Source organism: Myxocyprinus asiaticus, chromosome 20 (assembly GCF_019703515.2).
Source record: "Myxocyprinus asiaticus isolate MX2 ecotype Aquarium Trade chromosome 20, UBuf_Myxa_2, whole genome shotgun sequence".
Classification (NCBI taxonomy): Eukaryota; Metazoa; Chordata; class Actinopteri; order Cypriniformes; family Catostomidae; genus Myxocyprinus; species Myxocyprinus asiaticus.
The window spans coordinates 24,418,638-24,443,045 of NC_059363.1; the positions used below are offsets into that span (position 1 = coordinate 24,418,638).

Genomic DNA, 24,408 nt, shown 5'->3' on the forward strand with positions numbered 1-24,408 from the left:
TGTGGTGAGCATACTGGCGTGCTATGGCTGCCGTTGCAACATCCAGGTGGATGCTGGTGGTTGAGGAGAGTCCCCTGTTCACTGTGTGAAGTGCTTTGAATGTAGTGTCAGAAAAGCGCTATATAAATGTAACATTCATTTATATAGCCACTGTTGGGAAGATCTCAAATGTTCAGAAGATGCTGGGAAACCAAAAAATTTACAGAAGCTGTGGGATTTTTATTTAGAAAAGTCATCAGCTTCACATCATATGGGGTTATAACAACACAAGGGTGAGTTAAGAATGACAGAATTTCCATTTTTGGGTGAACTAATCATTTAAGAACCAAGGGAATGTAAACTTTTGAACAGGATCATTTGTTTAAATTCAGTTTCTATTTTGTCTTGTGGAATATATGCGAGTATCTATTGTCAAATAGCTTCCTCAAGGTAGTACTAAAAACATTTAATGATCCCTCTTATTTTTTTTAAATGGTGCACAAGCAGTGCACAGAACTGCCCCGCATTGTGTCGTTTTCCGTGAATTAACTAGACAATCAATGTCCGTGTTTAATGGCCCTAATATTAGCTGTGGGCTTTTCCAGTGTTTTCGGATGTAGCATTTGCAGTCAAATTGTGAGATGTAACTTCTCAGCGAGTGCTAATTACTATTGTGTTGACTCATTATTTTCCCAAACTAGTCGGCAGATACAGACTAAGAAAGAAATCTCAGTATAGACTTTTATTTCTTAAGATAGGGATAATTTTAGATCAAATAATCTAAACTGAAAGGACAAATTGAAAATTAATTAGAAATAAAAACGAAATTAAAATTGGAAACCATAATGATCCTGGTTGTAATGACTAACCCAGCTCTCACTTTCTTTAGTCTATGTTTGAGTGGAGGGGAAAAGCAACAAATAACTGAATGTCAACAGAATGCAATAAGAAGATGTTGACGAACAGTTTTGTCTCCATACATCTAAAGCATATGCTTTCATTCTGAAACCACTTTGAAATTTGTTCAGCAGGATACTAATAATTCGTTTTTTGCATTTATATTAAAATATTGATGTTGAGTTTATGGTTACAATTTGAATTCAGATTCATGAACAGATTAATTCGGACTCGACTCGGACTCGGCCTCTTATGGACTCGGTCTTGAGTCAGACTCGGCCTCTTTTGGACTCAGACTCGACTCGATTGTTTAAAGACTCTGTCTTTGCTCAGACTCGACTAAGGTGGACTCGAACCCAACACTAATATTTGAACACATTCATGTCAGACTTCGTGGAACATGTCTATAGTTAATGTGATAAACTCTACTTGTGGTTACTGTTCCAGCACACTTTTGTGAACTTAAAGGGAACCTGACTTCTTACCACTTCATCCACTAAAAATCACTTTGGGTCCAGTTGGTTAAAAGTGATTGAAAAATTCATAAAAGTTCATTCTATGAAGAGGTCTAGCAACATTTGTTTGCAAATGCTACTCTGTTGGAAATTTGTATATGGTTTGAAATTTGGTTTCCATATTTAGTTTGATTATATCTAAAGCAATAACATTCTGACATTTTTAAATGTGATTTCAGTGTCCAAAAGTGTGCAAATACTTTTTGGGGCCACCGTATATAATTCGGGTCCCACATTCTCATTCCATGACACAAAACTGAGTGTTGGAAAAGCAAACAGTGCTGCATCCCATCCCCAAAGCCTGCTCTCATGAGGGTATTGAAAATGTTTTGCAGGTTGTGTAACTCACAGAGAGCCAGAAATGTCCCCCATGGTGGCTCATCATTGCTATTGATTCTGTTTAAAGGAATCAGATCTGTTTAAATGCAGTATTTCACAGCGTGAAAATATAGTGTATACATAATATTGGAATCATATACTTTAAGAAAAAGTAAAGATAAACACAATCAGCAGAAATGTATGAAAATAATGGGAAAAACATACAATAGGACACGACCCAGCCAACCCTGAGTTGATGGAATAAACTGCCTTCAGTGTTGATAATGTCCATGTCCATGTACTGACATGTTATTGAAACGAGTGCGGTCATTAATTGTTTTGTGTGCCCTAGTTTTATAATCATGTAAATTCAGTTTTATGCTGCATATTCCAGAGATGTATTTGTAAATACTTTCAAAAGGGACACATGACAAAAGTGTAACAAACTTTTGTAAGCTGATTCCTCATTCTGGAAAAGCTTTGTAAAATTGTAAATGCCCAAATGTTCTAATTTATTTATGTATGTATTTATTTATTTTTTTTAAGTGAAAACAAAACTGCATTCTGCTTGTATTAGAAAACATGAATGCATAAAAATCAACAACTAATCCCCTTAAACTGCCATGTTAACATATCCAAGTTATGGAAACAAATAAAAATTAATGGTTTACAGTGAGGCACTTACAATGGGAGTGAATGGGGGCCAATTTATGAATGTTAAAATACTTTTCATAAGTATAGCCACAAGACGTAAACTGTATGCATGTAAACATGATTTTAGTGCGATAAAATCACTTACAAACCTTTTCTGTGTGAAGTTATAGCCAATTTTACAACTTAAAATAACGTTACCATGACGATGTAATGTCATCAAACCCTAAACGACTGTAAAAATGACAATTTAAACAACTTTACAGCTCAAATAATACAAATAAAAGTTTTAACAGAAGAATTAATGTAATTATTATTATTATTATATTAAAATAATAAGCTTCACATTTCTGTTTAAACCGTCAAAAAAATTGGCCACATTCACGTTCACTGTAAGTGCCTCACTGTAACATCAAGTTTTTGCTTTTATTAAAGAAAAGGAGGGACGAGACGAAATAAATTTTTGAAACAATTGTGTTTAAAAAGATCTCTCCTCTCTTGAAGAAAAATCGTATCCGCTCTTGTCATGGATCCAGGCAGTTGTTCAAATATTTGGGGGCTGGTGCTTTTTTAAAACCATTCCCGAAATATTTACCTATCCATAAAAAACAGATTAACAGACAGCATAAACATCTTTGAATAAGTTATCTCTTTCACTCCTTTAATATTAGAGCTATTGTAATAAAAGTGACTGATGATCCGTCTCCTCCGCTTGCTCTTGCATCATAACCTACCCTGGACATGTGCTCAATGGTAGGGCACAAAGTCATTAAATTTTAAAAACCTCCACAGGATCCCTCTATACACACATTAGTGTTTCCTAATGTTCAGCACACAATACCTTGGTGGAGGTTCCCAACTAGGGCTGGACAATGCCCCTTCCCCCTCTTCGCCCTCTGTTGTATGGAATTTAGAATCACCTGGAAACTTCCTGAATACTTGCTGGCAAAAAAATGAGACAAAATACAAACCCAATAATAATTCCGGAACCGTGGGTGAGTCAGACAGTCACTGAGGGTTCACTTTCATGTGGATGTCTGGGAAAGAAGATTTGCTGCAAGAGTGCGGGAGTGTTTTGTTTTTTTGTTTTTTTATCAAAGATTTTTTTTCTTTATTAAATCATCTGTGCCAAAAAACAAAAACAAATTAAGGATAAAGAAGTGTGTACTTTTATTTTTCAAAATTATATTTGTTTTTATATATTTTACATTTAATAATAAACAATATATTCAAACAAAGAAGCAAAATATTGCTATTTACAATTGAATTATGTACACTTCCTTTATCTAACAGCATACATACTTTTACATACACAGTGCATTTACAATATGACGTCAATATAAAAACATTTTCCCTCTTTAAGACAGATTAAAGATTAAATATTCTGTTCGTTTTTTTTTTTTTTTTAATGATCATGTCATTTTTGCAGCAAGATAAATACAGAATGCATTAAATTAAGAAAAGCACTTTGGCATGTGTACAATAATTTACACTTATATTTTAAGGCTTAGTTCTAATTAAAAAAAAATCAGTCACGGCTTTATTGTTCCCTCCTACTTTTTTAGCATCATACATTTGATCAAATTAAGTACGGTAAAGTAATCCAGATGTTGTTGAATGTATGTGTGGTAGTGGGGGTGTGGTCGAGCATCGGCTTGTGAATGGAGAGCGAGATTGGGAGATGAGAACGGTAAGGATCATCACCTGTCAATGATTGTCTCTAACAGCTGTTTGTCATTGCAATGAGAGTGGAGACAAAGTTAAGAGCGAGCCAGATGCAAGTGGAGGGGAGAGAGACCCGTACACACACCCACTGAGCCTGTGTGGCATGAGAGTGTTGCGAAGAGAGTGTTTTTCTCGCCCTAAATGACCAGCCATCGGATTATGGTGAGCCATCTGGAATAACATTTCCCGACGGCTCTTTGGAATCAACAATTGGGTTGTATCCTCTTTTGTCTGAGTGTCCTACGTCACTTGATACAACCGACCATTTATAATAGAAAAATACAGATATGAGAGTGCGATGTCTGGCTGAAGACTTTGGCCATCAATCACTTTCACTTGGTCGAAGGCATGCCTAAGGGTCTCCTCTCGTGTCTGCTCCAAAGGGAAATCCCCAGCGGGGAATCCTCTAAGGGCTGGGGAAGCCGAGATTTCCCCCTCCCTTACGTCATCCTGACGTGGAGCTGACGTACGCAGCCCCAGCTCTGCCTCCCCAACCAGCGCATCACAAATCCCACACCGAGATTCTTTGTTGCAGGACCCACCCACACAAATTTCCCTTAATAAAGTGGTAAGCGCTGGCCAATTCGTACCGGGGACTAACCGCAGCCTCGAAACTATGATTTTGTCCCCGGATTTGAATTGTCACAGTCACTACAGGATAATCATGGATATCCCCATGCATGCATCTTACCTTCACCTTGTGATTAGCACCCAAAGCCTCGTCTTGAACCAAGCATTGATGGATGAAGGTTTGGCTGCAACCTGAATGTGGTATGTGGTACGTCCTAGCTCGATCGGGGGTGGCTTGTGGCACGTCGGGGAGCCGGACCACGGTCCCCACTTCCATCAGCGGTTATTGGTCCTGGAAATGCTCAGGCTCCCCACAGCGCCAGCAAACCAGCCCAGACTCCACGCCCGCGGCGGCAGATCTGTCGACCTGTGACTGAAAGTGGAGAGGGGAAGGGTGAACCGGCAGTCTGCGCAGACTCCGTAGCCGGGGAGCCGGTTTTGGAGGGGGAACTCCCCATCTCCGGGGACTAGGGACTGGATGGGAGGAAACAAAATGGGTAGAAGGTGGGGTCAGTGGGAGAGAGAAAGAGATGAAGAGGGGGGCACGCCGGTCCCCGGAAAGACCGCCAAGTGGTCCTCCACCAGCTGGACAGCGTCATCCAGTGACGCCGGGCAATGGCACTGGATACACTCCGCAGTTCTCCTCGGCAAACGGGCAGTTAGTTGCTCCAGTACCATCAGATCTATCACATCCCCAACGTCGCAACCCTCCTGGGGCAGGACCCACCTCCGGCAGGCATCGTGTTGCAGCTGAGCATACACAAATGGGCAGCTGACATCCTCCAGTCTCATGGAATGGAACCTCTGGCGGTGTTGTTCCGGTGTACGCCCGACCCGCTGAAGGATGGCTTACTTCAGGTCCTCACAGGCCAGGCGAGTTTCTGCTGGAAGCTGTTCAGCCGCAAGTTGTGACTCCCCGGAGAATAACGGCAGCAAACGAAGCGTCCATTGAGACCTCGGCCTGCCGGAGGCCGTAGCCGCTTGTTCAAATAGCCCGATGAACGCCTCCGGCTCATCCTGGGGTCCCATCTTCATCAGCTGCAAATGAGACACTGTCGCTGCCTCCGAGTCTGCGGCTGAAGATCGATCCTGGGCCACCAAGCTCCGTCACGCCTGCCGGTCCTCTGCTTGGGCCCGGAGGAGTTCCTGGAATCACTGTTCCTGAGCCAGGAGGGCTTGGTGGTGGGTTTCTTGAATCTCCACAAGGGAACGGATGACTTCACCCAACGAGGAGGACTCCATGGTGACACTCTTCTTCCTGATCCCGGGTTTCGGCACCAGTGTAACAGGGACAGATTCTTAGGGTGAGAAAGGAGGAATCGGGAAAGGTGAACTTCAACTCAATAAGGTATTTTTCTACTCAAACAAAAAAACACTCTCTTCGCAACACTATCAAGCCACACATGCTCAGCGGGTGTTGCTGCGGGGTTCTCTCCGCTACACTGGTGTCTGGCTCGCTCTTAACTCCGTCTCCACTCTCACTGCAATGACAAAGAGCTGTTAGAGACAATCATTGCCAGGTGATGATCCTTACCGTTCTCATCTTCCGATCTCGCTCTCATTCACAAGCCAGCGCTCAACCATGCCCCCACTACCACAGTATGAAGTTAACATTGCTTAACACTGATCAGCATGTACAGTATATTCAAGGGGTGACAAATCCCTCTACTGAACCATGACAATCCTGCGGGCTTTGCATTCATTTCTCTGAGAGCACTTGGCATGCTGAATTGAAAGTCCTTTTTCACTAAATGTATTTTAAGGCCTTTCACTTTAGTGAGGCACAACTGACGTAACCCATGCAGCGCTTAAACTTATCACCTCCAGACCTCAAAACAACAAAAGATTCAACAGTGCTCTTCATGCCTCTTGATCTCCCTGAAAAAAGTCTGTGTGTACAAAGGTACCGCTGTGCAATGTTATTCTTTTCCACAGCTAGGTGTGGTTAAATAACTGATCATATCAATATACATGAAATTCATAAAGAAAAGCTGCTTATAAAATGAAAACTGTTTGGAGAAACTGCCTTGAGAAGAATACGATTAAAGAGCAAGAACATAAGGTTAGGACTGTTTACAATAAGAGTAGATAAAAGAGTAAATTGTATTGCTTGAACTATTCATGACTGGCCAAATGAAATACATTTCTTTTGGTAGGTTTGAAATGAATGGCGAAGCTTTGTCTCACCGTCTATATCCTTTTAAACAGTCCAGAGTGCAAGGCGGGCTTGCAGTCTGAAGAACAAATTTTTGCCTCGGAGCAAAAAGCAACCAGTAATAATGCTTAATGTGTAAAACTGAAAAATAAACATGCATTGTGCTTGGTAAATTCCCTTGAAACAGCAATCTGCAAGAAATTAGTGTTTTTGCATTTCAGAAATACTGCTCAATACCGAAATGGTCCCTCAAAGCACACTGAAAGTATTAAAAACATGATTTAAGAAAAACATTGTACAGGATTTTTTTGAAAAATTGTTCACAAGGAATCGTATTAACTTATGTTAAAAATATGTAACCTCATTTCAGCAAAAGTATGTACAAATGATCAAAACAATAAGATTAGTCACCAAATTGACAAAACAGTCATAAAAATAATGAACCACAAAACTGCGCAAGAACTTTTCTTTAGTGTGCCACAAATTTTGTACCTTTTTATTTTTCTCTACAGCATAGCTGTTTAGTTCTAGCAAATGTTTTGGTGGTCTGTTGATTTGAGAATATAACTTACCTAATGCCACCATGTATAATTTGGGTAATTATTATGAACATTTAGTGTGACCAACATTGGTTGAATGGCAGAAATTCAAATAAAAAGAAAAACAATTGCTGTTATGAATTAAAAATCTGCTTTGTATTTCTTCATAGAGGAAACAGTAGAACATGTTATGTAAACAATACAGAGCCAAATATTTTAGTCCTGACACTGAACAGAATGAAAGCAGAAGACCTTAAGCTTCACCAGTTTATTTTTGTCTTGTGGCAAAATGTTTAATTTACCTTTGATTTCTTCTCTTAGTAGTATGATGCCATTAAAAAGAGATTTTATGTTAAACTTAAAGATAAAGCTAGATCATTTTAAAGTCTGGTGTAAATCTGACTCTTAATTTTATTTGTTTGTGTTTTAATAGTAATATGCTCCCATAAAAACTGCACAGCACAAGGCTCTTTCTTCTACTTCCATGCACTCAAAAAAAATAATTTTAAGATTTACAGCGCTTTTTAATTTCATAACAAAATCCCATCAAATTGAATTCAGTAATCTTTACAAAAATAAAATTATATATATATATATATATATATATATATATATATATATATATATATATATATATATATATATATATACATACATACATACACACACACACACACTGATGGCCAAAAGTTTGGAATAATGTACAGATTTTGCTCTTATGGAAAGAAATTGGTATTTTTATTGACCAAAGTGGCATTCAACTGATCACAATGGATAGTCAGGACATTAATAATGTGAAAATGTACTATTGCAATTTGAAAAAAATGTTCAGAACTTCTTAAACTACTTCAAAGAGTTCTCTTCAAAAAATCCTCCATGTGCAGCAATGACAGCTTTGCAGATTCTTGGCATTCTAGCTGTCAGTTTGTCCAGAGACTCAGGTGACATTTCACCCCACGCTTCCTGTATCAGTTGCCATAGATGTGGCTGTCTTGTCGGGCACTTCTCACACACCTTACGGTCTAGCTGATCCCACAAAAGCTCAATGGGGTAAAGATCAATAACACTCTTTTCCAATTATCTGTTGTCTAATGTCTGTTTCTTTGCCCACTCTAACCTTTTCTTTTTGTTTTTCTGTATCAAAAGTGGCTTTTTCTTTGCAATTCTTCCCATAAGGCCTGCATCCCTGAGTCTTCTCTTTACTGTTGTACATGAAACTGGTGTTGAGTGGGTAGAATTCAATGAAGCTGTCAGCTGAGGACACGTGAGATGTCTACTTCTCAAACTAGAGACTCTGATGTACTTATCCACTTGTTTAGTTGTACATCTGGCCTTCCACATCTCTTCCTGTCTTTGTCAGAGCCAGTTGTCCTTTGTCTTTGAAGACTGTACTGTACACCTTTGTATGAAATCTTCAAATAGTGATGGTGCTGTTTTTTACATCAGTAATGTCCTGTGAATTAAAGTACCAATTTCCTTCCTAAACAGCTAAATCTGTACATTATTCAAATCTTTTGGCCATCAGTGTATATATATATGTATATATGTATATTTAAAATGTTTTACAAATTTAATTTACTTAAAAATTACACTATTTAATTTGATGTTATTTTGTTAGGAAACTGAAATGCATAAATCATTAAAATAGGCTGAAATATTTTTTTGAGTGTATAGCTATCATCCACAGAAACTAAGATTAACGTTCATAGTAACAGTTATGAAAATGCTTTGGATTGTGTATGATAATCCATAATAAGGCATGACATTTAAATCAGGGCAAAAAGCAATCTTTTAATTAGCAGCTCAAGAAAACAAACCCTTTTCTTTGTGAGTGTATGTGATTGTTGAAAGTAGCTCTTCATACAGCCAAATCTGGTGTCTGGATAAAACAAAACAATCATTTTGATCTTGGCTTCACAACGCCTTTCGCAGAAAAAGGTCTGAGGTCGCACACTGCTATGAAGTCATTTATCTTCACACTGAGCACACACTGCACACATCATGTACTGCACTGCAATGCTATCATCCTACTGAAGCCAAATGTGTGTCATCAATGCCATGTTTGTGTACAACAAAGCCTAGTTTCCCATCCTCATGAAACAGCTTGATTACATTTGTATTTGATGTTAAAATATTAAATTATGTGTTAAAGGGATACCAAAAATGATAATTCTGTCATAATTTACTCAGTCTCATGTTGTTCCAAACCCTTATGACTTTCTTTCATCTCTGGGACACAAAAGGAGATGCTAAGCACCATTCACTTTCAATGTATGGAAGAAGATGCAATAAAAGTGAATGGTAAGTGAGAGACTAACATTCTGCTGAACATCCACTTTAGCATTCCATGGAAGAAAGTCATATGGTTCTGGAAAAAACATATGTAAATTAACAGAATTTGAACTATCCCTTTAAGGTTTATTACTTTTTCATGTGGGCCAATGAAATATTGTAGCGTATGCTGAGCAAACGAAGCCAGACTTCAACTCTTAAAAGCATCAGATGTGGAGGGTTATCTTTATATAAAATTCAGAGCTGTCATGCTCAATAAATCAATGCATGAGTCTCTTGATTCTAAAAACACCAACAACTCTATATGGAAAGCCATACTGTGTATGTTGCATTTTGAATAAAGTCAAAATTGCTAACTTTCAGTCAATGCCATATTTGAATTGTTTTTTTTGGTTTTTTTTTTGCTCCTCAGAGGCACTATCGAATTCTTAACAGCAATTTCATCTCGAACTAAGCTAGATGTCATGCAAAGCACCTTTACTGTTATATATTTTAAAGTTGCATGCCACTGTGGACAAATTTGAATTCGGCCAACATTTTTAGCACTGCTGCAAGAATACTTCAACACTCTATCATTCAGTTTACATTAACGGGATGCAAAGTAATTTGTGGAAATCCTGGGATTTCATTCATTATTCATTTGAGACATTGTTTATTTGATGTCGTAAGGGAATTTGGATTCTTGTGAAAAGAGCTGTTCAGCCAACATGTCCTCTGCTGCTGGTAGGGCCGGTACTAGAACGCAAACTCTGGTGGGGCACTTGAATGCTGGGGGGACATGGTACCTGGTCTCATACAATAACGTTACTATACCTAAAGTAAATTTTTGCTAAATGATTAACGTGGCTTGTTGTATGTATCACGGCAGTTTCGTGGTGTAATGAACACTAGAGGCACTAAAACAATGACTTTATTCCCTTTGACACAAATCATGAGTAAAACGGCCGATTATCAGTTCATAAACATTTACTTTTCCCCCTCTACCTCACACAATGCTCTTACATGATGGATCTAAACACTTATTATAGACTTGTAAGGTGATACATTTTAATGTATCCATTACATAACCAATTGCATTTACAAGCTTGTTCAAGCATGATCAAATTGCACAGTAGCTCAACTGATAGAGTGTTGCACTTGTGATGCAAAGGACCAATGTACGAGGCATGAAGAGCACACGAGTTGACACATGGAAAGTAAAAAGCAAAAAGTGTAATGGAAGCACTACAAAATGATGTGGTTGCATCAGCAATTGTGTTTTTCATATCACATTTGCTTTTATAACATATTGGTTAGGTTTAAGGTTTAGGGTAGGGAGGTAGGTAGGTTTTGTTGATTTAAAACTCTGATATATGGCATTATCTTTAAAAACCTCTCTGTTTGGGAGGAAATTTTACTCGCTTTTAGCGCCACTTAGTGGACATTTCACCTCAGAACTGCCGCAATACCTATAAGGAGCCGAATAATATAATTTTGCGAAAAATGTCGTTCAGTCGCAATTTTTTCTTCATGTGATCAGGCTTCTCCTCTGCTCATGTTCATACTGTTCACATGTCCATTAACACAGTGAAAATAAACACACATTTACACATTGTCCCTCTCACAGGTTAGGCACTCTGACAGTTCATCTCACCTGCAATGCTGTGCTTAGCCTCTGCATGAGAGGCAGCTTTTAGATAGAGTCCAGGGGTTGGTCACCCCTCTCTCACATTGCTACCTGCACCCACAGCTCTCCACCACCATGTCCTCATACTGTTTATAAACCACATTATTCCCCGAGTCAATGTACAGGATGCTGATGGGGCTGAGTTTTGAAGGCACGCAACAGCTGGGAGGCATGGACTCTGGATCCATGGAGTTCATGAGTGTCTGGATGATGGCATGGTTGGTTGGTTCCAGGTGTGAGCGCAACGGAAAGTCGCATAAACCCTCACAGTGGTACGCTTCGTAATCTAGTGGCGCAATAATCCAGTCGTCCCAACCGAGTTCTTTGAAGTTTACGTGAAGCGGCTTCCGGCTGCAACGTGTTCTCCGTCTGCCAGTTCCTTTTCCCCCATTTCCACCCCCTCCACCACCTGCTCCACCAGGACGTCCTGCTAGTGCTGTCCTTCTCCTCCGCCGATGGCTGGGGTGACCCTGTTTGATACCACGTTCTGGTGCAGGATTTTGAAATGTATGACTCTTCATGGACCTAATCTTCTCACGGATCTCCCTAAAGAGGTTCTCCTTCCTACGTGCCCAAGAAAAGGCCACCAGCAAGGCCCTTTCATGGGTATGCTGATCCTCATGGTTCAGTCCCAGCATAGCGGGATGTACAGCCTCATTAGTTGAATCAGAAACAGCAGCTATGCTGAAGCGTAACTGACTGCTGCCTTCTGTGGTCCTATGCATCCTGAGGTGGCTCTTCACACTCGTGCCAACGTCAAACACATCCCATGTGGCTGAAGCAGTATCTAGAAGATCAATGGTCCTGGAGGAAAGGAGCACAGGCTGGGGTGAAGATCCAGGAAGGGAGCAGGTGTGGAGGAGTAACCGGTACAGGTTCCCACCATGGGAAAGTAAATTTAAGACGTCAGGTGGTGGCCTCCTCAGAATCCGTAGCTCCACCTCCATCAATTCATCGAGTCTGGAGAGACCAGACAGGTCAAATGTGTACTGTTGGTGGAACTTTGGGGATGGCTCGTCTGAAGGTATAAAAGACAGGAAAGCAAAATTGAATTAGCACTTAAGACTATGGATATTGAAATATCCACTAAAAGGAGGAATTTCAAGAATGAGTTAATTAACAGGGTGAACAATGGTTAAAGTTCAGATCGATAAAATTATTAATGAGTTAAAGGAATGTTCCATTTTCAATACAAGTTAAGCTCAATTGACAACATTATGTTGATTACCACAAACAATTGTTCAGTTTGTTATTTGTTTATTAATAAACAGGCAAAAGTTACAATAAGGCACTTACAATATAAGTGAATGGGGCCAGTCCATACATTTTAAAATACACACTGTTTCAAAAGTATAGCCACAAAATATAAACATTATACACGTAAACTTGATTTAGTACGATAAAAATCATGGATTTATCACATTTACGGCCTATAATTACCAGATTATAGGTTTACCGCCGTTAAGTCGTCATAACAAAGTTGTACTATTGAATATAACTTAATACAGGTAAGGTTAGTAAGTGATTTTATCACACTAAAATCATGTTAACACATATAATGTTTATGTCTTGTGGCTATACTTTTAACTGTGTATTTTAAGGTTTATCAACTGGCCCCATTCACTTTCATTGTAAGTGCCTTATTTTAACCACACTTTCTGCTTTCTTTTTTCCGTTTTTTACATTAATGAGGAATGAGTATAAATAATTTTGTGTGGATCAACATTATGCCACAAATCCTGTTGATCGAGCTCAATTCGTATTGAACCCGGAACATTCCTTTCATTTTCTGTTGATATAGTCACAGCAAGCCTGAATGAGGCAGACACTAATGCATTTCCTCATCTTATATAAACAATGTGACACATGGCTTTTTGTTAAAAATGCCATACACAAATCGTCAGACCATCTATTAAAAAAGAATAACATTCAAGGGCCCAAATGATTTCTCCAAACGCGAGGTGCAGCACGCTCACAGAGACCAGGTGGAGAGCATTCGGCTGAACTGTTGGACAGCTTCAGCCCTTGGCAGTATCTGCTAATTACACTGATTGAGTGAGAAGGTTTGGCAGGACACTGAAAATGGTCAGCTCTTCGAAAAGCCCTCCACCTCCCCCTTTGCTGTCCTTCATGTCCTCAGGAGGAGGCAGTCAATTTGAAAGGTGGGTGGATCAAGGACATAATTAAATGTTAGGTAACATTTCAAGCAGTGCCGTCGTCTTATGTGGCCACGGTGCACTGGAGCTGACCTACAGCTAACTTGAAATCGATGAAAACAGACACGGAATAAATCTCACATACTGTAACATTTAAAGTTTGACTTCAAGTTTGACTTCATCCTTCCTCTCCTATCCTTTGTCTAAAGAAAGAAATAGGCCCAAAACAAACATCCAAAGCTTGGTCCTGTCCGTAACTGGCATGATGCAGAAGAAACCTTTGCTATAAGAGAGTGCAGACTTTGCATTCAGAGGAAAACAAGTTTCCATGTTGACATCTTGACATCCAGTTCAATAATGGAACCCAGAGTACCATGAAACCTGATACAGTGACCGCAGCTGCATGGGTTAAACATGAAGAGGATTCTTCCAATATGAGTTGGCTGCACAAAATCCCAAGGCCAGATCAGGACAAATCATGTTGACTGTACACTATGAGAGATACCTTAAGAATAATGGTATTTGCAAACAGTTTGGCATCTAACAAACATCTGGGAACATCTATAAACATCTATACCTGCAGTGTGGTGCTACATGAGTGTGAAAAGGAAGATAGTATATAAAAGAGATGTTTAAAAAAACGCTGTGGATTCATCTCTTCCCTGAGACAAAGGAATGCAGTTAAAATGAAAGGTGAACAGAGGGGTGGGGTGTAGAGTAAAGCATCCTCCTCTAAGCTAATATCCACTTGCCAGACAAAACAATGACATAACCTAGAAAATGAGTTGAAGCAGCCAGGGACTAGAATTCCAGTACATTGAATTTGCTCTCAAATTTTGCACGGCTTTAGACAATGTGAGGTCATATTCAGGGTTGAGACGGTTAATTTTGAAATGTATTCCACTACAGATTACAGAATACATGCTGTAAAATGTAATTTGTAACATATTCCATTAGATTACTCAAGGTCAATAACGTATTCTAAATACTTTGGATTACTTCTTCAGCACTGGTAGATTTTTTCACTTGTTTTGACTATAAAAACTCTGCCAGTACAGTAAGACAAAATACACATGTTAAATATACATTCTCTGAAAAACCTAAATATCTTATGCAGTGTTGTTTCTAAAACAAGATCAATCAAACTGATCTTGTTTTAAGGATATTTAGATATTTTTACAGGAAAACAATACAAAAATTATCAAGAATACGATTTTTTTTTTAAAATATGATCGTGTCTGTTAACGTGCATTTAAAATGGCAAGAAATAGCATTTTAGCTTAGCATAAAGCTGACAATTTACACAAGGTTTATTTCTATTTCTTCTGCTCCAAACTTACTTCAAACGTACTTCTCTGTCTGCTCATATGAATGTAACACATCATAAGAAAGTGTTTCACCACTGTTCAAATGCACTTTGGATCGCATCATTTATATGTATAAATGTTTTCCATCTGAAAGGACTAAATATTAAATGAAACAAATGACAATAAAATGCAAAGTAATCTCTTCAGTAATCAAAATACTTTTTGAATGTAACTGTATTCTAATTACCAATGACTTAAACTGTAACTGTAGTGGAATACAGTTACTAATATTTTGTATTTTAAATATTTAATCCTGTTACATATATTCCGTTACTCCCCAACCCTGGTCATATTTTTGTTACCAAATAATGCATGAAATGCAATGTCCTTTAAGAATGATTTAGATTTCCTTTCTGAGAGGAACTCAAAAAGATCAAATCCAATTTCTTGATTCTTCACTTTTTAAGTAAAATCTCCAGTGTTTGGAAAGGGGAAAATCAATGTGACAAGATGTGGCCAAAAATTCATAAAATGCAAATTGTTACCCATATTACCCTCACCAAAATGCAGCATTGGGTCGTTTTTTTATTATTTTAAGGCTGTGCCCTCAAATGTAATAACTGGCCTTTCGGTGTAATGTCACTTCAACTCTTGCTGACACTGTGGACATTCAAGAACCTCTCTCACTTTATAAAAAAACCTTTTTTTCACGCATATCTCCATACATTTGATGGGTGGGGGTGCTGACATTGCATTTAGCAAAATCTGTATTTTACGTGACAATCTTTATTTAAACATGAGTTTTAAATTAAAATGTTTCTCTATCTTTATCAGCAACACCTGGTGCTCTGTTTAAGAGACTTTGGCTTAAGGTGCTAGTAAAGGTTATTTGTCACAGATGTTGGAAATTCTAGACATTTGACTTTATATTTCTTACACGGTATTTTAAGTATTTTGAAAATATTATCAGGAAGTTAATTTATAATAATAAAATCATGTAGAATCAATCTGGCAGAGCATTAACTAAATCATTATCTAATATATAAATCTGATATATAGCCTATGTATATATATATATATATATATATATATATATATATATATATATATATATATATATACACATATATATACACACACACACACGCACATACACCAATCAGCCACAACATTAAAAACACCTGCCTAATATTGTGTAGGTCCCCCTCGTCCCACCAAAACGGCACCAACCGCATCTCAGAATAGCATTCAGAGATGATATTCTTCTCACCACAATTGTACAGAGCAGTTATCTGAGTTACCATAGACTTTGTCAGTTCGAACCAATCTGGCCATTCTCGGTTGACCTCTCTCATCAACAAGGCATTTCCGTCTGCAGAACTGATGCTCACTGGATGTTTTTTGTTTTTGGCACCATGCTGAGTAAATGAAATGCTGTGTGTGAAAATCCCAGGAGATCAAGAGTTACAGAAATACTCAAACCAGCCCATCTGGCACCAACAATTATCCATGCGATTATCTAATCAGACAATCGTGTGGCAGCAGTACATAAAATCATGCAGCTATAGGTCAGGAGCGGCAGTTCTGCAGATGGAAATGCCTTGTTGATGAGAGAGGTCAACAGAGAATGGCCAGACTAGTTTGAACTGACAAAGTCTACAGTAACTCAGATAACCACTCTGTACAATTGTGGTGAGAAGAATATCATCTCTGAATGCTATTATGAGATGCGGGTTGGCGCTGTTTTGGCGGCACGATGGGGACCTACATAATATTATATATACAAGAATTTGGAAAAATATATGTTGCATACAGTATATGAAAAAGGCCATTTTTGTAGTATTCTGAAATATATGTTGCACATAGAAATACTTTGCTTTTTATATCAAAGAAAACCATATCTGTATTCTGTACATGCATTTTATATATGTGTTTTGCGTACAGTATATTGCCATATATCAGATTTCTGTATTGTGTAGTCTGAATCTTTTTAAAAATGTAATTAAAAAAAAAAGTTATGCAAATTCTAATACACAACTGCACATTTCTGTAATTGCCGTAAAAGTTAAGATTTTCTTTTTAAATGATACTTTTTAATGTCATATTTTGTATTCATCTTCTGTATAATCCCCATAATGATCTCCATAATAATAATAATAATAATAAATATCCTAAAAAGCAGTGCATTTTATTGAATAAAAACGAAATATGCATGTAAATGGTCAGTCAACTGTCATTCACACCAAGATTTATCATCTTAAACAGTCAGCTCTAATTTATGAGCTACGGCATATGAAATGATACATTATAATGAATGATTCCCGATGCCATGTACAGTAGGCTATCATTCTGACAACAAATCAGTCAATCTGATGGTATGAAAATCACCACCGATGGCCAATAAGGCATTAGACATGGGCACAATATACGTCATATAACCCACCTATCTCTCTGTCACCGGCGGATCAATATCACCCACCTTGCCCCTGCAGGTCCACGAAGCTGGTCACTGTATTGGCATATCTCCTGGACCGCGACAGGCTGCCGTTCGCTCCGCGTCGGTCCAGTTCCGATAGAGTCCTGTACAGAGAGATCATGTACGACGGAACATGAACAGACGTCGAGTCGTTCCGGGAGCTCGTGCTGGCTTCTCCTGGACCACGCGTATCCAGATGTGAGTGGAGCCCGTTATCAGGCGCACCGGAGGGGTACTGCGTGGACCCCATCACCACTGCCTCCAGAACATGTCCAAAGCAAAAGGAAAACCAGAGGAAGGGAGCGGTAGTCTTCTTGGGAGTCATTTTCAGTGGTCTCTGGCCGAAAATGGCAAAGTTGGATGGATTTGATAACTTTGGAAACTCCCCTTTGCTCTTTAGATAGTGGGATATCTTGAATGTGTGGAATACTGGCTCGTGGGAATGAATGCCTGTTGCACAGCGTGCAAACTGCGCCCCCATCGACAAAGACACACATTCACGTGGAGTACACTTCTTACAAATCTCCATCAGAAATCCAATAGTGAACTTTTGTTGGCAATTAGGAAGCCATTCTCATATAATCAGTTACGCTAAAAAGGTCAAAGTTGTCCTGTGTTTAAAATGAGCTTAGCTAAAATAATATCAATATTATAAAATAAAATGAATTCTCTCAGTACAACATGGGCTATTGCTTTTAATGTCACAAAGTAGGCTAACAGTTTGCTTCTAAGTAAACTGAATAACTTTCACAGAAACCTTTACAGACGTTTAGCAAATTATTGAGATCAATATTTTTTTGTTGCTTTTCATGCTGTAGTTTTTGCGCAATCGTTCCACATTTAATGTGCCTGCACTGCCATCTACTGTTGAGACTCCAGTTCACATAGGCTACAACTTACAACATACAAGTTACAAATAGTGTAAATACAGCAGTAATAACCTATTGCAAATATCAAAATCACTTCAAAAGACGTAGCATTTAATTATAGATGTATTATATTATATTATATAAATTCCCTAATAGCTTACTAACAAGTATTTCTTTTTATGATAAATTTACACTTAAAATGTTGCACTAAAAAAAACGGTAATTTCAACTAAAAAAATTTGTTTTTTTTTTTTTTTTTTTTTTTAATCACCTTGGATGAGACAAAACGCAATAAACACCTTGCATGGTACCCAATATAATTTATTTCATGATGTTATATATCAAAACAATCACAAAATGTCTGCTTCACAGAATTGTTTGCCATACCAATTTCAATTGGTTTTCTGCCAACACAGAACATTTTCAGAAATTTCTTAAAGTGACAAAAGGAAAAGGAATATTAACTTACAATAAATCACAAAACATCTCTTCATAATTAGTCCATATATAGTATAATAATATTATATTATATATTGTAATTTAATGATTTAATTTATGATTATAATTTAAAGAACACATTTTATATATATATTTTATTATAAGACACATTGTCTACAGCAGATACCACTCCACACATAAGATTATGAGGTCCGACATGTACCTCCTGTTCCTTATTTTTTCACTATCATTTAATGATTAATTAACTTATTTATCTTTTTTTTTTTTCATATACCACACAGACTTTGGCTGTAGGCTTAACCTAACTGAAAGGGAAAATCGAGATACAGTGTCAAGCATCATGCATGAAACAATCTACTGTATGAAAAGAGAACCTTAGCTACTAAAGAGCTACTAAAGGCATTTACCATGTTATATCATATTCCATCTGCTGTGCAACCCATCAGTGAGTGCATTCATGTACTGTTTATTCATAGAAAGGATTTAGATCTTTTTCTTTATTAATACTATCCATTTGTCTCCTGATTTACACCTTGTCAACTATAAAAAAATAAAATAAAAAAAAATTCATCACTTTAAGTCAAGCGTATGCTTTTTTCACTTGTGGCATACTGGAATCAAAGAGGGAACATAATATAATCAAGACCGACCCGTCCTACAGGCGAAACAGAAGGCCGCCTAGAGCCCGAAGTGCCTGAGGGGGCCCCTCAAAGGTGTGAACACGTGCAAAGTAAATGAACAAGTCATAAAATTAATAAAACGCTGATGACTTTTATTTTGAAATTCTCTGAAGTCCAATTATTTCTTTAGCTCACACACTCAAGCAACCGTGCAATGTGCGTAGACCTGATCATGCAATTCACAATGACAGTGAAAACAACATATTAAGTATAAATTGAGCTTTGAATAATCACAAAAAGAAAATAACTGAAAGTTACAACAAATAAAATAACAGCAGTGTATCTAAAATCGACAAGAAGTAAAGCTAAGCTGCACACACTAATCTGCATAATTTATTCATAACACAAAGCATTGCTGGAAACTAGAGCGCGGCTTCTTATCACAGTATTATCAGACACAGATCGCACCTTGCTGAATAATGCTCACATCTGACAGAAACGCAGGAAATAAGTTATGAAAATACTGCTTTGTGGCTATTTGAGTCTTTGAGGCTTATTTAGTGTAAATGAGAGCAGAAACAGCGCTTGTCAAATCATTAAGTCTTTTCTCGTTTTCTCAAGAATAATCTGCTGGGGAAGGAATTCAGACACTGTCGATATACGGAAACAAAAAAACTCACATAGAGTGAAAATATGAGCAATTAATCTGGAAAATAACCAAACCATCCCATTCAACCCGATCTCATGAGAAGTCGTACATAATGTATGAGGTGACTATTTCAAATGGTCTCTCACCATGTTGTTTGCATAAACTGGTATGACTTCATCACCTGCAAATTCTCAGATGTCTAATGCAGAAGCACGAGTTCTGCACAGGAGGTGTTAAGGACATACTTAATAATATTATGCCCTTACCTAAACTTTGCGTATTAGATGGAAACGATATCCAGCGACATCATTGCTGTAGTGAAAATCGTAGGAATCGCACGAAATCATACGAATTGGCCAAATTTAGTAAAGTTGTACGAATCCTGATGATTTCGCCATGTGTGTGTAATCCTATCTGCAAAGATCTCTGCTCTCTAAGAGGTAAGTGTTTATTCTTTACATTTATACATAGGCCCTATAAACACAAATATGTAATTTTATTTATACATAATTAACATTGCTGTACCTTATTTACCCTGATGTTTTTACTTTTATTCACTTTTGCTCACATTCTGGCCAACTTTTTATTTTCATTGATTTTGTTGCTCTAAATAAACTTTTACACATAGTTATGTAAGTTGAAATGTAATTTCAAGCATTGTCAGCAGTGTCTATTAAAACTATCTACACAACTATCATCTACTGAACAGTATAGTGCTTCTTTTTTTAGTGCTTTCTATTAATAAAATCTGTTCATCATGTTTGCAGTTGTTCTACGATGTTTTAAAGTTATGACAGTTTTCACACCCAGGGGCCCATTTTCATGATTTCGCCTAAAGCCCCACAAACCCATGGGCCGGCCCTGAATATAATCCATTATTATTGCATTACAGTTACCTTATATCCATGGAAACTGCTCCAATTCTCAAGTGGAAAATTGTTTCATACGATGTCCAGCCTAAAATGGGATACCAAGGTAATTTAATCTTGGATCATAATGTTGAGGTAAAGCATATTTCCAGTGGCACCACTTGAATTCAATTTGCAATATGACTGGTATACCACTCTAAAGTAGCTCATCCATGTCAACATACAGCTGATTGTGTGTTGATTTGCAGGCTGGCTTAAAGGTGGAGTAAGCAATTCCTGAGAAAGGCTATTGATTTTTGAACTCAACAGCCAAACAAACACACCCTTCTCCTGGAAAGCACAGGTTTAATTGGTAGGATTTAAGTGATGGGAGTATATTAAAGATAAAGATATTGATGGATAAATAGAAACTTTAGTAGAGTCACATTTACAATTTATTTATTTTATTTTTTTTTTTGTGTACAAAAACCTGACTTTTTTTTTCAGTGCACACACAGAACGGACAGCTAGTGGACTGTGAATAGATATTCGCAGAATTTGACAAAAAGTGAATTGGATTAAAATGACTTCACCTTAAACTAGCACTATACTAAAGGATTTCATGTTAGACTGTGTTCTTTCCAGGGAGTGCATTTCCCCCGCTTTTTCTATGACCTCAAAGACATAATTTATATCAATAACTAATAAAGTAGTAATTTTTTCGTCATTAGTAGAAATCCCCGTTCAAATAGAATAGTAAACACATTCCAGTAGCCAAAGAAACATTTTAAGCATTCATATCTGTAGCTTGCACTCATTGGAAATATGTTTACAATACAATATAATTTTCTTTAATGACATTGAGTGTCTATACAAAGTACATTTGGCAGTGCAAAAGTTACTGAAAGCTGTACATTAATTAATTTAACATTTACTAAAGGGATAGTTCACCCCAAAATTATAAGTTTTCTCGTCATTTACTCACCCTCATGCCATCCCAGATGTGTTTAACTTTCTTCTTCTGCAGAACACAAATAAAGATGTTTAGAAGAATATATCAGCTCAGTAGGTCTGTGTAATGCAAGTGAATAGGTGCCAAAATTTTGACACTCTAAAAAGCACATAACGATCTGATCGCTTTGGGTGAGAAACAAATCAATATTTAGTCCTTTTCACTATAATTGTTTACTTCTGGTTGCTCTCCAATGCGCATCCATGAGGGAATCCAGTTTATGCTGCATGTTCAATGACAGCAAAACCAATTAAATTTCTGAACCGCAATTTCTTGTAAACAAATCGAGCTGCACTTTTGGTTGTATCACGTCAGTTCTCATGAGAACATGCCAACGCACTTAAGTCATGCATTTTAGGGATGAAAATGAAAATATCTTGATATAAAACCCTGAAAGATGTCTTAAGGTGTGGTAACCGTGTTATAAATGGAATAATTGACTCCAGCATGTTGAATTATTGAAAAATAATGCACACCCGAGGTGTAACTCTGCTGCGTGTCATGGACTTGTGGCCGCATTACCACATCGGGTGTGCATTAACGTTTTTCCTTTAGCTCCTGCAATAGGGGATTTTTTTTTTTTTTCCCCAAATACTATTCTTTCACTTTTTAGGACAGTTATTGAAAATCTTTGATTTAATCACCTTGAACAAAACATAAAATGGCAAGTAAGTATTTTGTCTCTAAATAAAGGTGATAATTTTAGGAACTTTATTGGTAAGCTACATTCATTTGCAACATATAAAGATGTATTAAATATAAGATCAAATTCCGTAAGTATCAACCTTCTTTACACACAACGATCTCATGGATAAGGAAAAATGTCCAGTGCACAATGACTAACAGGTGTTTAGGAAAGTGCTGTTGTAGTTTTTGTGCTGTTTGGTGTTTTGGGAGAAAATACAATCAAATGTGACTTTTACCTCAGGGTAGGGTTGCCACTTTTGAAGTTTTAAAATAAGGGACACTTAAATTTAATATGCGTTATTAATAAAAAAAAACAATTATATCCTTTCTTATATGCTAAAACGAGAACTTTCCTGACCCGTGACTTATAAAAAAAATTAAATTAAAAAAACATCATTTATATGTTAAAAATATATTTATTTTAATTTTTTCTATTATTTGTCTTCTTTATCTTATTTATGTTTTTTGGATGGTTTATACATACACTATATTGCCAAAAGTATTCGCTCACCCATCCAAATAATTGAATTCAAGTGTTCCAATCACTTCCACGGCCACAGGTGTATAAAATGAAGCACCTAGGCATGCAGACTGCTTCTAAAAACATTTGTGAAAGAATGGGCCGCTCTCAGGAGCTCAGTGAATTCCAGCGTGGTACTGTGATAGGATGCCACCTGTGCAACAAGTCCAGTCATGAAATTTCCTCGCTACTAAATATTCCACAGTCAACTGTCAGTGGTATTATAACAAAGTGGAAGCGATTGGGAATGGCAGCAACTCAGCCACGAAGTGGTAGGCCATGTAAAATGACAGAGCGGGGTCAGCGGATGCTGAGGCGCATAGTGCGCAGAGGTCGCCAACTTTCTGCAGAGTCAATCGCTACAGACCTCCAAAGTTCATGTGGCCTTCAGATTAGCTCAAGAACAGTGCGTAGAGAGCTTCATGGAATGAGTTTCCATGGCCGAGCAGCTGCATCCAAGCCAAACATCACCAAGTGCAATGCAAAGCGTCGGATGCAGTGGTGTGAAGCACGCCACCACTGGACTCTAGAGCAGTGGAGACGCGTTCTCTGGAGTGACGAATCACGCTTCTCCATCTGGCAATCTGATGGACGAGTCTGGGTTTGGCGGTTGCCAGGAGAACGGTACTTGTCTGACTGCATTGTGCCAACTGTGAAGTTTGATGGAGGGGGGATTATGGTGTGGGGTTGTTTTTCAGGAGCTGGGCTTGGCCCCTTAGTTCCAGTGAAAGGAACTCAGAATGCTTCAGCATACCAAGAGATTTTGGACAATTCCATGCTCCCAACTTTGTGGGAACAGTTTGGGGATGGCCCCTTCCTGTTCAAACATGACTGCGCACCAGTGCACAAAGCAAGGTCCATAAAGACATGGATGAGCAAGTTTGGTGTGGAAGAACTTGACTGGCCTGCACAGAGTCCTGACCTCAACCCGATAGAGCACCTTTGGGATGAATTAGAGCGAAGACTGCGAGCCAGGCCTTCTCGTCCAACATCAGTGTCTGACCTCACAAATGCGCTTCTGGAAGAATGGTCAAAAATTCCCATAAACACACTCCTAAACCTTGTGGAAAGCTTTCCCAGAAGAGTTGAAGCTGTTATAGCTGCAAAGGGTGGGCCGACGTCATATTAAACCCTATGGATTAAGAATGGGATGTCACTTAAGTTCATATGTGTCTAAAGGCAGATGAGCGAATACTTTTGGGAATATAGTGTATTTTAATTTTTTTTAATTATTTTTTTTTTTAATAATTTTTATTTATTTTATTTGTTTATTTTTTTCCTGCATCTGTCCTTGTCTTTATGATTGTATTCACACATTGCTTGATCTTACTGAACATTTATATAGAAAAAACTCCACAGTTTTACCACCATTTGTGGACTTTTCAGACGGTCGCTTACCACACCCTCCACAGTATTAGCACGTTTTAGCACAATGTGTGGACTTTTCGGACGGTCCCTTGCCCATCATAGGCACATTTTCTAACTTATATCAATGTTA

General features: G+C 37.9%; 1 protein-coding gene across 1 annotated transcript; it reads right to left on the reverse strand.

Moving 5' to 3' along the window:
* Window positions 1-8,072: 8,072 nt before the first annotated feature.
* On the reverse strand, window positions 8,073-17,647 carry LOC127410895 (growth/differentiation factor 6-A-like). Its single transcript, XM_051646132.1, has 2 exons — window positions 17,250-17,647; window positions 8,073-12,325 (listed from the first exon to the last, which is right to left on the reverse strand). Exons 1-2 carry the CDS (start codon window positions 17,569-17,571, stop codon window positions 11,355-11,357), a joined length of 1,293 nt encoding a protein of 430 aa, XP_051502092.1. The 5' UTR covers window positions 17,572-17,647; the 3' UTR covers window positions 8,073-11,354.
* Between the last annotated feature and the right edge of the window lie 6,761 nt (window positions 17,648-24,408).

What these genes read in the sequence shown, in the direction of transcription:
- LOC127410895 (XM_051646132.1), bottom strand. Translation starts at nt 17,571, where the DNA reads ATGACTCCCAAGAAGACTACCGCTCCCTTCCTCTGGTTTTCCTTTTGC. An exon ending in CGTGGACCTGCAGGGGCAAG is followed by an intron (nt 12,326 to 17,249) that starts GTGGGTGATATT and finishes TTATACCTTCAG; the next exon opens with ACGAGCCATCCCCAAAGTTC.